This window comes from Meleagris gallopavo, chromosome 10 (genome assembly GCF_000146605.3).
Source record: "Meleagris gallopavo isolate NT-WF06-2002-E0010 breed Aviagen turkey brand Nicholas breeding stock chromosome 10, Turkey_5.1, whole genome shotgun sequence".
Classification (NCBI taxonomy): Eukaryota; Metazoa; Chordata; class Aves; order Galliformes; family Phasianidae; genus Meleagris; species Meleagris gallopavo.
The window spans coordinates 23,734,087-23,751,767 of NC_015020.2; the positions used below are offsets into that span (position 1 = coordinate 23,734,087).

Sequence of the window (17,681 nt, forward strand, 5' to 3'; positions counted from 1 at the left end):
TTTTCCTTTGTCTTAATGGGAAGTACCTTCACATGGAATTAGTCTTCAGTGGCACCTGTGTCATTAGCAGGTATTGAAGGTACATCTCTCAAGTCAGGGTATTTCATTCTCAAAAAAAAAAATCTCCATTTCCCCATCCTTAGTCTGATTTACTCTTTTAAAAGCTGGAGGGATTAGAGATCCCACTGAAGTCTCTCATTTCATTGTTGTAATAGACCATTAGTTATTCAATGACCTCTTTTAGTGGTCTCACAAGAAAAGCAAATTTCTACAGTCGCGTTGTTTGCTGCCTGGCTGATGAAGCTGTTTCAGAAAGGCTTACAGAAGATTTCTCCATCCTGAGATCTGATAAATAGCGCAGCTTAAGACATATGAATAAAAAAACTTAAGGGTACAAACCAGCAAATGTGATTCAAACTGCAGTAGATTATTTGAGAATGCTGAACCTAGATTAATAACATTTTTTTTAAACATTCTTCTGTACTTCAATTGTGCTTAAAGCTAAAAATGTTATAGAATATAAAAATAGAACAATTTTGTTTTGAAAGCAGCCATGGAGCATGAACCAGTTTATCTTAGAGAAAGTAGCATATGGTCAGTACTCTTTTTCTCTCTAATGGTTGAGGCTTAGGTAGTGTTGTTCTTTAAGGCAAACATATATATTTTAAGTTTCTTAGCATCACTGAGGATCATTTTAAGCAAGCTTTCTCTGCTCTGGCTGGTCAGGAGCAGAGGTTCTGAGGGCTTTAAGCATAGCAGTTGCATGGACCTTACTCCTTCCAGGCCTTCCTTAGGTCAGACAGGTCCATCCCATAGGTATGGATGCAGGCTGTATATCTGAGTGCACTCCACCTGATTTTGAGAAGTTAAATTGAGAGAAAAATTTACAGGAAAAATATGGCAGAGCAGCAGAATCTCCAGTCTTATCTACCACTGCAGGTGGAAATGTGCACTTGGACTCAGCACTTTCTTCTGCTTACAGTTAAAAGCTGGGAAGTGAGTTGCTCTCCAGATTACTTTTACATTGTCAGGAAAAGTAAAATATTTGGAGAACACTTACTGTGTCTTAAATACTTTGTTAATAACTTAGTGCAGCTTTAATGCCACACTTGATTTTTTTTTTTAAAAACTGATCTATATTTTGAACACTATTAGCTTTATCAGAGGTGCTGCATTTCTTGTACAACACAAAATCAGGACATTTCTTATTTTTGTGAGCCAGAGCAGTGCTATTGTATTTGATACTCCACAGTTACAGAACCATGTAAGCTTAAAAATAACCTCCAAAACTCCTGAAATGATTTTACATTTCTCATGAATGCACTTAAATAAATTGCAGAATTAAAAAGGGAAGGCTTAATGGTTTATCTTTAATAATGAAATTTCTGTGCTATACAGAAACCTACCATGCCAGAACTCCTTTCCAAATGTTTTTTCATTTATTTTTTATTCCCTTCAAATTTTATCAGTACCAATAGTTTATTAGATTGGTGTTTGTTTCATGCTTATTAATAGCTGCAAGACTTTTTTGGAGCATGTGACACTTTGTTGGACCCCTGAAAGCCATTAAATCTAATAAGCAGAGATCAACCTAACCTACGTGTACAGGAGCTGCGTAATTTTGTCAGGGGTTGGGAGGAATTGTATAAACTTCTTTTATGTGCTTTTAAATATTAATTGTCACCAACAACCAAACCAAAGGAGTCTGCTCTTGAAGTAGCCAACCTTTGTACAGAGGGACACCAAACCAGCTGCCTCTAACCCTGTTCTTAACTGTAGGATTGTGTGGCTGCCTCACCTTACCCATGGCATTTTGTATTTCTAAGTTGTATCATTGCTCAATTTAAAAAAAAAAAAAAAAACTTCCTAGATGAAGTGTCTCTCCCTGGTGCTGCTGTAGAGAAGGAAACTTTCCTGTGTTGGTACTAACTGAGCAGTGAGCCATGTTCCGTGTGTTCTGGCCGTGCCTGTGCCACCAGCCATGTGCTCACTGCCTGGAGCAGCGGAGCTGTGCTCAGTGCTGTTATGTTCTGCTCACCTGCTCCCCATGCAGCACTGCCCTGCAGTGCAGTGGGGTTCATTGCCAGGTGCATTGCCAGCATGCTATCTCTTGGAACTCCTCTGCCTCATTACTAGAGCCTGTTACTTTAGTCTAGCAGAGATGCCCTTACAGTTATTAAAGGCTCGCCTCTGATGCATTAAAGTTTCTCAGATGATACATGGAGAGGGACTTGGTGGCATACAGCTCTGTAGGCTAAAAATAAGTTAAAACACTAAAATAACATTGAAGGGGAAAAGTAGTGAGCATGAATTTATGCTGTTCTCCTTGTGAGCAGGGCTCAGCTTTTGCTGTGCAGTACTGATGGATGGGTTGAGCCCTCAGCTTCTGCCTATCTGTGGGTGCTGGATAGCTGCAGCCTGCACTAGTATTTCTTCAGCTGCGTTTTGTCTGAGAGCTGCCTGGATAGCAAGTTCACATAAATAAGCTGTGCAAGGCCTTTTAGAGACACGGTTCGCTTCCGCACCCCAAGGTCACCTTGGCTCTGCTGGCTGTTCCCTCCCATCTCCTTGCTTCAGCAATCCTGTGTCTGTGTGCCTGGGCTGGGTGATAGCTGGCTCCAGGGGGGTCACATTTGCACTTGTTTTTTGACCCCATAAGCCTTAATTCCTGTTGACGAGAAGTAAAAAAAAAAAAATAATAATAATAATTTCAGTAGCTTCCAGTTCTGCATGTGTCCCCAGATCCTGTCCTTTCCACTACTGTAACATCTCGTGGCAGCCGAATGTTCTCTCTTCCTCCTGATGCGTTGCAAAGCAGCCATGCTGGCTCCGGAGGATCTGGCTTCCAGCAGGATCAGCAGAACAGCCCAGCACAGCCTGCTCTCAGATGTGTGGACTAAAATAACCGAATGAAATGCATTTTGTTATTTCATCGTTATAATAAATAATCCCTTTTCACTGAAGCAGCTAAAATATTTATGTGCATATTATTTAAGTCAGTGATGCCCTTTCAAGTCAAAGTCGAGAGGTGACTATTTGGAGAAATCTGTTTGGGGGAAGCAAGCATTGAGGGAAGCGTTATGAGTTCGGTGGTAATAGGTTATACACGTTACGATCCTCCTCAGCTGATTGCAGGGCATGTGTTATTTATGCTGTTTCATAGCACCCTCATTTTGTCGGGGGGGGAAAGGGCTTCACTTCATTTTTACAGCGAAAGGTTGGCATAGCTCTACAAAATCTAGAATGAGGGGAAGATGCAGCATGTGTTGAAGTAAATGTATATTCCAGAAATTGAATCTATTTTTAGAAATTAAATTTGCCCATCCATAAAAGCATACGAAAGGTCACTGTTGCTGTTGAAGATTGCCTGGCAATTCAGTTGCATCAAATATGAGAAAACAATGTGTGGTGCATGGGGCAGAGGCTGCTTAAATCCTACATTGCCCTGAAAAAACTAGGCAGCATCTGAAAGGACACGAAGGAGGTGTTCTGCTACTTACTGGTGATTCAGGTGACCTGGTTCATGTTGGAGGCTGCTGGAACAAGGGCAGAACAGAATTCTGAAAGCAGGTTTGAATAAAAAAAAAAAAAATAGCAGCTGACCACCTGAAGTGTGGTCTTATATCCCCTTCTCCTTCCTTTTCTCTGTTGTCTGAGAAATAGATTTGTTTTGTTCTTCTCCCGCAGGAGCAGGTAATGTGCTGTGCCAACTGCTGGAGTGGAAAGAACCATTTGTGAGGGGAGAAAGGAGCTGGGTTCTGTGAGCCCTGAATTCCTTTTGGTTCTGTCTCAAAGCTTTGGTGGACGTAATACCAAAGAAACAGCATCATTCCTCTCTGGTCAGGGGCTGCTTCTGCATCTCAGATTATTCTCATTTTCAGTTCAGTGAAAAAATAACAAGGGATAGAACTGCTACTATTTTTCTGTTGTTCATATGTTTACTTCTATTTTACTCTAATCTGTTCTGATCAGTGGGACAGGGTGGTGGTAGTTGAAAATATAGCAAGTAGATCTGTGGGAGAAAATACTCCTGTATTTTCTGCAAGTGAAGTAACAGTGTTACTACTTGGCTATTTAGTTGCTCTGGTGTTTCTTTAAAGGCCAGGTATTTCTACAGCACTAAGGCTCTGTGCAACTCGTGGTTGTCTGCCAAGCTGCAGCCCATCCTGTTGCTGTAGGATAACCGAAGATCAGCCAGCTCCGGTCCCTTCTGTGGAAGGAACAGCTATTGGTGGTGGGTCTGAGCGGGGCTGTGGGGAGTCAGGAGCTGGGCATGGGGATGGTGGGGACATGACTGCTCTGTGCCTCCTTTGGTCATCAAGGTAATAGCTTCTCCTGAGCTTCTGCATGTTAGAATCTTCATCAGAGAAGTGTATGCTGCAACTGCAGCACTTGGATAAAGCCTTGGATGGAAGGATTTTTCAGATCTGGAAAGCTGTGATGAAGTTGAGGTTTTTGCTCTTTAAGGGCTTCTGTCTGCATTCTTGCTTGGACTTCAATGCTGGTTAACAAATCCCTTTGCCTGTAGCGATGATGTGACTCAAAGGACCTTTCAGGGGTGAATTTGAAGGTTCAGATTTGGCTCCGCTGCTTTCAGCGGGCACCAGAGAGTCTTTACCTGTAGTTTTGTGCATCTGCTCTTAATTGAAATGTCTTTTTTTAACTGCTTCAGTTTTGCCAGTGAGCTCCTTTTCATTCTACAGAGCCGGAGCAATTATTTCTTAGTCCAGCTCTTGGTACAGCCGGAGTGCCTGTAGGTTGTCATCTGTAGATGCTTCCCCTGAAGTGTTGGGATAGACTGTATCTTACCAACAATCATGAGTCCTAGCATTGAATTGGTATATGGCAAAGTGTATTGTCACTCTCCAAAAACCCTTTCACTGCCATCCTCAGCCCAGGGCTAGAAAGTAGTGCCTCTGACATGAAGATATTCCAGATCTTAGTTCTTGGGTTGGTTCTGACAGAGTTAATTCTGACTGAGTTTTGGCACAGGATTGAGGCATGGGTGAGTGGCTGTGAGGAAACAGTGTATTCTGGCTGTAATGAGTTGTCTGCCATTATGTAGATCATGGTCAGAAAGGGAGATTGTGCTTGTATGCATGTGTGGAGCTCTGACTGCTTCTGTCTAAGTGCTTCCAGCACATCAGTGCCATAGAAGGTGGTGGACACAGGACAGGTTTGTCCCCATTTTACGTAGTTGGGCCTTGCATGAAAGCTGAGCGACTCACCCCAAAATCACGCCAGTGATCATACTTCTGAGAGCTTATCAAGCAGGCAAAACAGAGCCTTTCAGAAATGTTTTTAAGGTCACAGTGAAGCTCAGTACTTCTGAAGATGTTACACAGGACTTTCTGAAGGCTGCCCAGCGTGTCATTTAACAGTGATGTCCTCTCTGGAGCGGGCAGCAGCCGGGAGGTCACTCTGGTTTGTTTCATAAGGACTTTGACAAGTCCAGGATTAGCATTTGAGCTGAAGGAGTCTTTGAAGAGAAACAGCAGTGAAACAGTTAGGAGCATCATTCTTGAAATGGTGGCTGATAACATTCAGAGCCATGCCTTGGAAGACAAATGGGATGCGTTCATGCCTCTGAGTGTCTTTGTGGGCTCTCTGACTTGGAAAGACCAGACTGCATTGATTTGTGATGGGAAGTCTGGAGGTTAGATGTTTTTCGAAAAGTTTCCTGCATTGGGAAATAGTATGGAATCAATAGGGAAAGTAATTACTTTGACTTGGAGATTCTTCTTTGCTCATGAGCAAAGAGAATGGTTCATTACTGTGAAAGGTATCAAATACTGGACCCTATATCTCCCCAGCAGTGTTTGGAGAGAGCAGTGCAGCCTAGATTCTTTTGAAGGTAGCTCATCCTGGAGAGAAGCCCTTACAGGTTGATGCTCACAGACGAGAGATTTCCTAGCTAGGATACTGTTACTCTGTATATTTTAGAAACTAACATTAGAGGTCGGTAAGCTGTAAAATGACTAGATGGTATTTTATCTTCCTTGCAGAAGAGCAAAGAATAATCTGTCGTGCCCATACAAATGGACAGACACTTTGAGTGCTGAGAAATGCCCGGTTCAGGCAGCAGTTTGGTATACTTTGGCTCATGCTGGTTTTTTATGGTGGCTGAGATTTCCATATTCTTTTTTCAACAGGCCATTTTGTTATAGAGCATTAACACTGCTCTGAGCAATGTTAATAAAGAATTAATGCAGCCTTCCTGAGTCCTTTATAGTTCAGTGATAAAATGAGGGCTGATTTCGGCACCCATTTTAACTTGCTTAGTATACATTGCTTTTGATCAGATGGAGGGAGGGTTGGGGTGGATGTTTTCTTCCTTAGGTAGTTAATACATGGGAAGACATCCACTCCTCAGCACTAACTGAATAATAGCTTGAAAGCAGGATGGTGTGGTGTAACCAATCGATTTGTCATTGGCTGACCTCAGAGGGAAGATGAAAAAGATTCAGAAGGAGATAAATAATTGACACTACTGCCTCATGTCCATTCAGCTTGCAACCTTTTCTCCTTGATATTGAAGAGAGCTGAGTTGCTTTTGGCAGCTTCTTTCTTTGGCCCAGGCTCCCCTGCAACTTGAGTGTTTGATTGCAGGAGGAAATAAGAATTAGATCTGAGTGATGATGCGTCTTACATGTACTGAGAGAAGATGAATTTCTGAGCATGCAGGCTCTTAGCTCTGCGTTTCTGCATAGCCCACAAGAAAAGAGCTGAGCCCTTTTTTTTTCCTACGTAGAGGTGTGTGTATGTACTTATATATAAATGTCAGGCACTCACCGCTCTGGGAAGCGGTGTTTTTGCATATCCTAGTACTTTTCATCTTCCCTGTAATGTGGCGTTTGGTTAATGAATGTGCCAGAGTGAGAAAACCCAAAGGAAACCTCTGGCTGTTTTCCTAGAAACTTTATTAATTTTGCAGAGCTCAGTTTTGAGGAATAGGAGAGGTCCCTACCCCTGCTCCGGAGAGGCTCTTAAGTGTTTTTTAAATTGTTATTTCTGAAGCAGGTTAAGCTGGAGGTGTCTGAACCTTGGCAGTGCGTCTTAAGGAAGGCGCTTGCAGGGTACAGAGAGGCTCTGCTTGGCCTGATGTTCTGGTGTGGTGCAGCAGGCACCTCTCTGACCTCAGGAGATGGGTTCAGGACCACGCTCTGCACCCCGTGTGGGGCTGATCCTCCAGCTCTGAAACTCAAACACTGACCCTGGTCCCGTTCCTTGTGCCTGGTAGCAGGTCTCAGTTCTGGGAGGCTTTGGAGCTGGTCTTCCAGGGTCTGTGCCAGATCACACCGTGGCCATGCAGCAGTACTCGCCTGAGGGGTGAGCGTGAAGCCATCAAACCACACGCAACAAAACTGATTTCAGGCACCATGTCTACTGTTCCCCAGCTTGTTAGGCCTGTGTGCTTCCCCTGAGCTTGTCTCAGTCGATCCAAATGTTTTATTTAATCTCTTTTTTCCATCTCTTCCCTAATTTTTTTATCTCCTCTTTTTAGCCTTCTCTCAAAATGTTCGTTTGAAAAGGTTATGTATAAATGTACAAGTTATAAAGAAGTTGCCAAAAATATTAAAACGAGAAATCTTGAGTTTGTCTGCTATTATGTGCAGAAGATAGTGGAAGCAAATATTAGTCATTCACATCATTTTCTGTGTTGAGTCAACATCTATTTTTAGGTGTGGAGCGCATAAAGACAACTCTTTGACACACAAAACACATAAAGACATCCATTTGACATCATTTGTGTTGGGGCTGAGGCTGGGGAAGAGAGGAAAACGATCACTGAAAGCTTTATATTTGTGACAGGACCCCTCATTTCTTCCAGAAGGCATTTTAAGACATGGTGCAGGAATGTACTGATCTGTTTATATTTAAATCAAGATGAAGTGCAAAATATTCAGGTTTAGATCTGACTCTGTTTCAGATGTGCTGCAAAGTAATTCTTCGTGATCTGTACTGAATGCTTGCAATTAGGCCTTATCTGGGAAGTGTTCTTGTTCAATTTGCTATGCTAAATGTGTATATCTTAGTGCAGAGGGCTTTTCATGCACATACTACAATTTATAGATCTGATTACAGTTTATAGATCTGATTTTTCTTTTAGCTCCGGATTTGTCTTTTTGTAGGCAGAAGAGCAGTTGAAGGATTTGATTTAATAATTTTTTGATGGCATACATGCAGTGCCTCAGCTTGCTTTTCTTGTTTATTTGGCCATAATATTTTATGGTCTGGTTTGGGCTTGCAGTGCAAGGGAACTTCTTGTGATAAACTGCAGATATGATGATGAGTGTCAGTATGCAGTTCCCTGAGCAGATGTTCAGTTAGTTGCATTTTACCAGTGTTTTCCTCTTCATCTGGAGCAGGTTTTGCCAGCTCAGGATGAGAATACAAAGAGCACAAAAGATCACTCTGAAAATAACCTGATCTGCTTCAGATACTTGAAGAAAAGACCCTAGAACTTGAGGGTGCGGTGTGTTCCAAGGTTATTGCACGTTGGATGCAGTACATCATCCATACACCCACAACTCATGGGGGTAAATTTACAAAGCAGCGCGTAGGAGGTCACACATTAATCTACCTCTGAACAAAAGCTATTTTGTGCCTGTGCTTAAAGAACCCTTGCATTTGTTGTCGAAGTCTCCAGCTGCCTTTGTTCTTGTAACCTTTCCTGGTTTGGTTGGTTTGGTTTTTTTTGACAGGTAGCACCTCGGCTTCAGGGCTGTTCAGCCTACTGCATGTAGAGTTTATTCTAGTGGAGAATAAGATCTGTCTTCAAAATGCAAAGGGCAGCTCTGCTTACTAATAGGTATTTCTTTTTCTTAAATCCCTAGGTGTCGTATGCCCGTCCAAGTTCAGCATCAATCAGAGATGCTAACTTGTATGTCAGCGGCCTTCCGAAAACAATGACCCAGAAGGAATTAGAGCAGTTATTCTCACAATATGGGCGCATCATCACCTCACGGATTCTGGTTGATCAAGTCACAGGTTAAACAAAAAAAGTTTCCTTGACACGTGCATGTTTTTCCAGATGGTAAAATTGCACATGCTTGCTGGTGGTTGGGTTTAAGATGATGTGATTTTCTTTCTAGTGTAAAATACATATCCAGTACTCTGTAGTTATTACTGCTTAGAGTTGTACTTGGTTGCTTTTTTTAATGAGGGGTTGGAAAACAGTGTTGTTTTCTTGAAATGATTATATTAAATACTGTAGGGTCTAATTGCGAAGAACACAACTGGGGAATGGTATTTTTCTTTATAATAAGACTTATCTTAATTTGCAAGCAGCGTGTTAAATCAAAATGAACATTCTGTTTCATCGTGACATAGATGAGGCTGTTCCTGCATATATTCATTTGTTTGCATGTTTCTACTTCCCAGGAGTTTCTCGAGGTGTGGGATTTATCCGTTTTGATAAGAGAATAGAGGCGGAAGAAGCCATAAAGGGACTAAATGGCCAGAAGCCTAGCGGTGCTACAGAACCAATTACTGTGAAGTTTGCCAATAACCCCAGCCAGAAAACAAGCCAGGCACTCCTTTCACAGCTGTATCAATCTCCCAACAGACGCTACCCTGGACCGCTTCACCACCAGGCTCAGAGATTCAGGTAATTACCTGGAAAAGAACTGAAGTTCTACCAGCGACGATGATGTGGGGCAGGTGCTGTGCAGGAGAAATGTGCTTTAGTTGCGTAGGCTGACCTGATTTTCTTTGTAAAATTAAATATTCTTTCCTGGAGAATGAGGAGGAAAATCTGCTGACAGCAGTAGTCATGTCGTATTTACTAAAACAGCTGAAGTTCTGTACTATCGGATCTCATGAAGCCTCAGAAAAAAGGGAGGACAGAACAAAGTTGCACTGATAATCAAATGAGCAGTGACTACCCTGTTCTTAGCAGGTTTTTTGGTAATGCTTTTATTTTCTGCTGTATTATTACAGTTTTGATGCAGCCTAGACTTTGATGTTAATGACAATGGATTGGTAGCAGGAAAAAAGCTGAGTTTGTTCCAGTCGGCAGCAGTATCATTAAATTTAGCCTAAGATATCTGCTCTTACTGTGAAGAGACCTTGTATTAGTGCTTGATGTGTTTCCAAAAATATCTTTGGAGATACCTTATTGTATATATTCTGAATATATTGATTCCATCTGATACATAAGCCAGCGTTTGCAATACATGATGTCCTCGTTATTCTTTTAACAGCTTTCAGGCAACTCAGCATTCAAATTGAAGCTGCTTTTTGGGGAAAAAAAGTGAATGTTTCTATAACTGAGTAGCTTTACCAAATTACTCAAAGGTTATTCTAGTTAGCAAGTGCTAATGAATGAAGATCATAAAGTAATTTGATTCAGAAGCAAACATGTATTTAGTGTATCTGACAATGCAGCTGTGTTCTGTGAAGTTACAGCTTCTGTCAGTAAAGGGTTTACAGAAAGCTGATGATTGTATGCATTCTGCAAAACTCTGTGGTCATTTGAACGGATGTATTGTGCAGGATTGTTACTAAGTTTATCCTAGTGGAGAGATTGTTAAAGTAGCTAAAATCAAGATCTTCAATTCCATTCATTTTGTACTGTCATTCTTTCCGAGTTAATTTGGAAGGTGAGCAGTTGAATATTTGCAAAAATTTCGTAATACTGTCTAAATTGACAAAACAAAAGTCAATCTTGTTAAAACCAAATCAAACCAGGAGAAGTAAGGTTTTTGTTAAGGCCATAGATGAATTAAAATTGCTTTAAATGCAGTGGTGGAAACTTTAAGCACAATTTCAAACTTAACAAAGCAGGCCACGAGTTGTTAGGCTCTTTAGATGTGTGGGAAACTTGTTGAACATTTCTTCTTTGAAAATGGAACGCTATTAATAATAGTTCCATTGAGCGATCTTGCCATCTGTGAGACATTAACCCAAAGACCCTCCTTCTCTTTTCAGGCTGGACAATTTGCTTAATATGGCCTATGGCGTAAAGAGGTAATTAGAATTCCACAGATTGCCAGATGTCCGTGTTGGCACAGATTGGTGCTACGATTTATTTTTTTAATTCACTAACTTTATTTTTTTTTAATTCCTTCTTTTCTTCCACCAGCATGTCAAATTCTTTTTAAGTTTGGACTTCAGTTTTGTTCGTTTTCAAGGCCACACAAATTCTGTGGGTTTTTCAACCTTTTTTATTTACAGGCGGGCTTCTCAAATGGTTGAGGTGCAACAGCTACAAGCATTCAAACTCAAGTTGTCCTGTCTACTTGGTTCAGACTCAGAACTATTAACTACTGAGTTCTTAAATAATCTCTGATTTGATTATGTGAAACATAACAGCTGAAAATGGAATTCAGCTACTGTTGTCCAAATCTCAGTTAAGACCTTCATCGTCCTATGTCAGGCTTCCCACGTTTGACTTCAGGCTGTAGCTGTGTGCACCTTAATCTGCCCTATGTTTCTTTTGTTACAGGTTTAATACTTTGAAATTTTAGTGATGCTTGATTTATTTTTTGTTTCAAGTAGCGATGTGTTTGTGTGTATGTGCTCTTGTGTGTGAAAGTCCAGCTGATGTGCACTTGCGCTGTGTTCATCAGTGTGTTCAATGTCTGATAGCTAAAATGAGTTGACTTTGTCAGTGTTTCTCCTAATGGCACACATCAATGCAAGCAAACTTTACGGCAAAATAAAGCTGTATTCTTACTCCTGATGTAAGACATCCAGCTATTCCCACAGTTAAGATGAGAAAATACTACTTAATCTTCTGAAGTGGTCTGCTCACCACACATGAAAATGGCTTGATCTTTTTTACAAAGCTCATGCTGTAAATGGCACGGTAAGTATATCTGTAGCAGAAGACAGCAGCATACTTCTAACTGCTGCCACAGTAGCTGCTGTACAGAGAGAGATTGCTTTATGGAAGTGAAGCAGTGCTCAAAACAGGCTGCATGCTTCCCCTGCATGCTCCTCGTTCGTCAGTGCACTGTTTTCATGACTGTGATCTTAGTGGTGGTGGTCTCAGAACTAGCACCAGAATCTGCCATGCTCTGCATCTCCTGAGTTCTTCCCTCTCCTTTGTCTCTTGATGAATTGCCAGAAACTGCGGAACTCAGAGCCTCGAGTATCTATCAGATGCGAATAACTCTCGGAAGACAGTGGTGTTCAGGGAGTTTTCTTTGGTTTTTTACTCCTTCAGAATTGCAGTGCTTGGTTCTAACTAGTGAGGCTTCCCAGTTCTGATTTCTTATTAGCTTCAGAAAGAACAAAAATGAGTTTCCTGCTTGTTCGTCATACATCTGCATGAACTTGAAGTAGCAACAGCTTGTTTGTTTTAAATAGTTGTTCTTCAGGCATTTTGGATTGGCTTTTTTCCTTCCTTCAGATCTTGAAAAATTTTACTAGCAAATTCTGTAATTATATAGATGTAGGGTCACTAGAAAAGTACTGTATTGGCTTCTGGAACTGACTTAAACTATGTAGTGTTCCTGGGTGCAGGGGCTCAGTTTGTTCTCCTGCATCCTGTATTTAGGGGAATACAGACAGCAGATGAGATGTGCTTGGGTGGACCGTAGGTTTTATTGACACTGACTTCAGGCCACGTGTGTAACTCGGAGCTCTGCTCCCACCAGTAGGTAATGTTGTATTTGTGTCAGTAAACTTGTTGTACTGGTTTCATGGATGTTTTCCTTGGAATCGTGTTATCTCCTGTGTTCATGGCCCACTGGTAGAAAGCTGTGTAGCTACTAAATATATCAAGGGGAAAAACTGCTCTTGAGTGAACTGTATGAAACCTTACCCCTTTGTATCCATGCCGAACTTCCTAATGCAGAATTTTATGTAAGAGCATGATAGGCATGGCTCTGTGCATTCTACAGGTTTTACAGTAATGTCACGTACAAGATTGTGTACACATTAGTGCTGTCTTCATCTTAAACATAGCAGAAAACAGTCAACTGTTTTTCTGGCTTACATATGTTACTAGCACAGTGGCACTTAACAGCAGTGGGCTTTAGGTTCCGTCTTACTGACTTCAAAGGAATGTGAAGCTGTTGGCTTGTACAAGCTCTTGTCCTTGCAGCCCTCTGTACAGTTCCATCATGTCAGGTAGTAGAAAGATCATATAAACTGGCTTTGTCCTGCCATCTCCATTTCCTGAGCTGTAGAAGCAAGTTAGCAGAGCCTTGCTGAACGAACTGTTGCGATATTGTTGCTAGATCCGGTATGTGGGAGAGAAACTAAAGGATGTTCACTTGCAAAAAGTGAAGTTCAGTAGGAAGACTGTCATTTATTCTTAATAAGCTGTTTTTACAAACGTCTGTGTATGTCTGAAGATCCAAGGCTGTGAGCATTTGCAAACTGCTCATTTATAGCGTAGCAATACCCCAGTGATGTTCTTCAGCTCCAAATGCGTATTCCAAGCATCTACTCTCCTCAAATATATGTATAAAGTGCCATCAGGAGTCAAAAGAAGCAGCCATCAAGTATGCAGTTTCTTTTATAGTTATGAAGTATGCACTGCATAATGTGTGGATAGCAAAACGGGTGTGGAAACATTGGAATTATAAAAGAAGTCTTGGAGCGTGAACGAGCATCTTAGTGATGCTGCGAGTGCCCCCCTCCATTCCCTCAGTCCTCAAAATCCTGAGGAATAATTATTATTCAGTTCTGGTATTAAAACTCATCATTGAATTGGTGTGAAACTGGGTTTTTATTAAGACTTTTTCTCTGTGCAGTTATTTTAAAACATATCCCAAAGTGTAGCTTCAGAAATCATGTCATTTTTTTTCAAACTCATGAATGGAAAATTATGTTGATCCTGAAGGCTGATACTGCTTAACATCCTCATTAATAACCTGAGTCACAGGCTGCAGCGCACCCCCCTGTAGCTAACTGGGCAGCACTGGTGTGGTGCAGGAGTGGGCCAGTCCCTTGTGCTGTTGGCTGTGGCTGCTTTTGGGGTAACCTTGCTGAGCTGGAGGAACCTGGTGAAATTCAGGAAAGGCAAGTGCAGAATTCAGCCCCCGACTGCTGTCTTCAGATACCTGCAAGGGCATTAAAAAGATGATGAAACCAAGCTCTTAGAGTTCATTTGCGCGAAAGGCAAGAGTCAACAGAAACAGGCTGAAGCAAGGGAAATTCAACTGGATGTATGGGAAGAATTGTGAACAGTGAGGATGGTCAAACCCAGAGCAGAGGTTTTCAAGTGAAGTTACCACTCTTGAAGATTTCAGAATGTTTTGTGGGTGAGGCCATTTAGTCTGGCTTGAAGCAGAAGGCTGTTCAGATGTCCTCCATAGGTCCTGCCCAGCCTGTGCTTATCTGTGTCAGTTCTTTGTCCATGAACACATCACCTGGCTTCAGCTTTCTAGTTCACATGTTCAGATAAACACAACAGGCCCCTAAAAGGCAGTGCAGGGGGCTTAAAGTTCTGTGTTAGATTTCCAGGAGCTTGTCTCTCTCTCCATTGACTATCTGAAGAGCCTAAGATCCTGCATGGACATGGAGTCTCACAGTATGAAGGTATTAGTGACATATGCCCACTGATGACATTGATGGACTTCTGTGATTGCTGCGTAAATCTTTGTCTATTTGGCTGACTGGCTTTAGGACTTTTTAAACTGGATTTTTTTTCCCAGTTTGTCAGATAAGGGCTGTGAGGGGAGAATTAAAATCTACCACTTCCAGAGCTCTCTGATAGTATGTTCAGCCAAAAGAGGTTACTGGTACAGGTGAATCTTGACAATGGTATTTCATGTTACTCTTTCAGTTAAACTTCGAAGACTGTTTTTTGCACAGCAAACTTCTTAAAAGTAAAGCGTTAGTTTTTCATCGCTCTGAAACATGATGTTGGAAATATGAGGCAAACTCCTACAGACTCCTTTAGGCAGAACGTGAAGACCGTATTTGACTTGAAAGAAGTGCTAAGGATGAACTTCTGGATGTTTATAACATCTCAGTTGGCTATATCCTTGAAGGGAAAAGCCTTTCTGCCCAGATTGTCTTTTTTATCTAGTAGAGATCCCTTCTGCATGCATAGGAGTTAGAGACCCAGGTTGTTATGTGGTAATCTTCCAGAGATAGGATTGAGAACCTAAGCTAACACCCAATTATCTACTTGGAAGTCTTGGTTCCATGTAGCTTGTACCAAGAGATATATTTAGAATAGACCCCTCTTTTTACTTGGTAGGTTCTCCCCGATCACAATTGATGGTATGACGAGCCTTGTCGGAATGAATATACCTGGTCACACTGGAACTGGATGGTGCATCTTCGTCTACAACCTGTCTCCCGACTCAGATGAGAGCGTGCTGTGGCAGCTGTTTGGTCCCTTCGGAGCAGTCAATAATGTCAAGGTGATCCGCGATTTCAACACCAACAAGTGCAAGGGATTTGGCTTTGTCACCATGACCAACTACGACGAAGCTGCCATGGCGATTGCCAGCCTTAATGGATACCGTTTAGGAGACAGAGTATTGCAAGTTTCCTTTAAAACCAATAAAACCCACAAATCCTGAATTTCATATCCTTACTTACTAAAATATATATATATAAATATATATACGAACAAAACAAAACAAAAAAAACTCTTCAAGGCTTATATTCAACCATGGACTTTATAAGCCAGTGTTGCCTAAGTATTAAAACATTGGATATCCTGTGAGGAACAGGAAAGGATTTTATAATGCTTAGAAAAAAAAAAAACCTTTGATGCATTGAATGTTCTTTCATAGCTGTCGTTGTTGAATATAATATACATAGATAACAATGTGCAGGGATTTTTACCCGGCCAGCTAGTTTTACTACCTTCCTTGAAGGTGGGTCTTTTTAAGATGACCATTCACTCATTTGAAAAAAATAAGAAAACAAAAACAATTTTTACAAACTAATGGGATTAAAAGCGAGAAAAAAGATTTTTCTTTTCTTTTCTTCTTTTGAAAACATTGATCTAATCAGATTGGTAAACCCCCCTGGTAAATTAAAGAGGAACAATAAAAATTGCAAAAAGAAGAACATAATTTTGCAACTTTTTTTATTTTTCCTTTTTTCTTTTATATCATGTGAACTAAACAGTCTTCTGTTAGGGAATGGGGTAGAGGGGGATACCTGATGACATAACAATTTAAATAACATTAACAATGTTGCCAAAGAGGTGGTCTCTTTGCTGAAAATGGGTTTCAAGAAAAATCTATTTTTATAAAATATAAAGAATTTTTACAAGAGAATCTGGATTTGAGAAAAAATATTTTGACTGGCTAATTTAGGGGAAATTGACAACTTTGTCATGTTCATACTGCACTGGTAACTTTTTAGAGATCAAGATGTGTGTTTTAAACTGGATTAGTAGATTGTTTTTTGAAGGATGGGCTACAAACAGATGATCTTCGTATCTTTTCATAGCATGTAATAAAAATATTAAATACAGTACGGGAGAGTGTTCTTCCCAGGCACGCAGTTACCCACAGTCAAAACCCAAAAGCAAGGAGATGAGTTGCAAGATGGTTTTTCTTTAAGTCATCAGTATGGGATATCAGCAGAACAAAAGTTTAAAAAAAAAAAGAAAAAAAACTTAATTTTGATCAAAAACTTCCTTGGTTTGAGCAGTAGGTGCTACGAAATTATTTACATATCTTAGTATCATAGTTAAATGTAATGTGTTTAGAAAGAATACATTTGCTTTAAATTTGTTAAGAATTTTCAAATTCACTTTATAGCCCATGCTAATATAATTGGGCTGTGTTGGCACATTTGGAACACTGTTTATGTTGCTTGAAACACTTATTTATTTAATTGCCGATGTGATGCATATGGCCAAAATCAAATATAGCTAGTTTGGCTAGTCTACTTATTTGTTTACTTAAACTATGGGAAGAAGCATATTATTGTGTCATTTTGTTGTGTGTGTATGTGTATATATAATATAAATATATATATATATAAAGTTATTTTTTCTTTTGGTTAATTTATTATAAGTTGTAACACTTTGCTAGTTTTGTTTGTATATGTCTTAAAATGTTTTCTTATGATACTTAAGTGACAGAGGTATCAAGGTAACTTGTGTAGAAATATTGTTTGATATATTGTCATGTTTGTTGTGAATATTTTTTCTTACTGCACAGTAGAAAAGAAAACAACTGGGTCTTTATTTTAATGTAATTCAGATTGGGGAAAACAGAGCTAAGGGAACAAAATGACTGAGGGGGTGCTCTCCCATGTCCAGTGCACTGATCATTTTAGTATGTTTGTGCTTTGTACGGTTATATATTTAAAACAAAAAAGGGTCATGCTCTTCCCTGAGTACTAGAAACAGTTACTCGCTATGCATAATCTAGTTGATAGTTAAATTTGCTATTGCTTTTCTTGTCTTGTTATATAAAATCTTTTCAATACAAGTTTAGTCTTAATGGTAATAAAACGTTATGGTTATTTATAACTTGTGCTTATTTTGTGCATTTTTTCCATGCTATACCCACTAACTGCATGTAGACTAAGTATTGTTTTCTCACACTGAAGAGGCAAACTTTTGTAGTAGACAAATAACTGAAGCAAAGGCTGCATCATAATTTTATCAGTTTTTTACTTTAACAATGTTAGATTTTAGTTTAAAGGAACACTCATTCAATGTTCAGGGAAACCTTTATACATCATCTGCTATGAATGAGCGCAGTTTGCTGGGAAAGTTTTGATGCATTTGCTAAGCATTAGTG

General features: G+C 40.3%; 1 protein-coding gene across 2 annotated transcripts in view; it reads left to right on the plus strand.

Annotated features, from left to right (window-relative positions):
- Positions 1-16,542, plus strand: part of ELAVL4 (ELAV like RNA binding protein 4) — a 39,105-nt gene extending 22,563 nt beyond the window's left edge. The window contains exons 3-6 of one of the 2 annotated variants that reach the window (XM_031554917.1): positions 8,838-8,991; positions 9,385-9,610; positions 10,933-10,971; positions 15,164-16,542. In XM_031554917.1, coding sequence (XP_031410777.1) covers positions 8,838-8,991; positions 9,385-9,610; positions 10,933-10,971; positions 15,164-15,491 — 747 coding nt within the window. In that variant the 3' untranslated portion in view covers positions 15,492-16,542. The remainder of the gene's footprint in view (positions 1-8,837; positions 8,992-9,384; positions 9,611-10,932; positions 10,972-15,163) is intronic. The other variant, XM_031554918.1, reaches the window with a different exon arrangement.
- Positions 16,543-17,681: the final 1,139 nt, after the last annotated feature.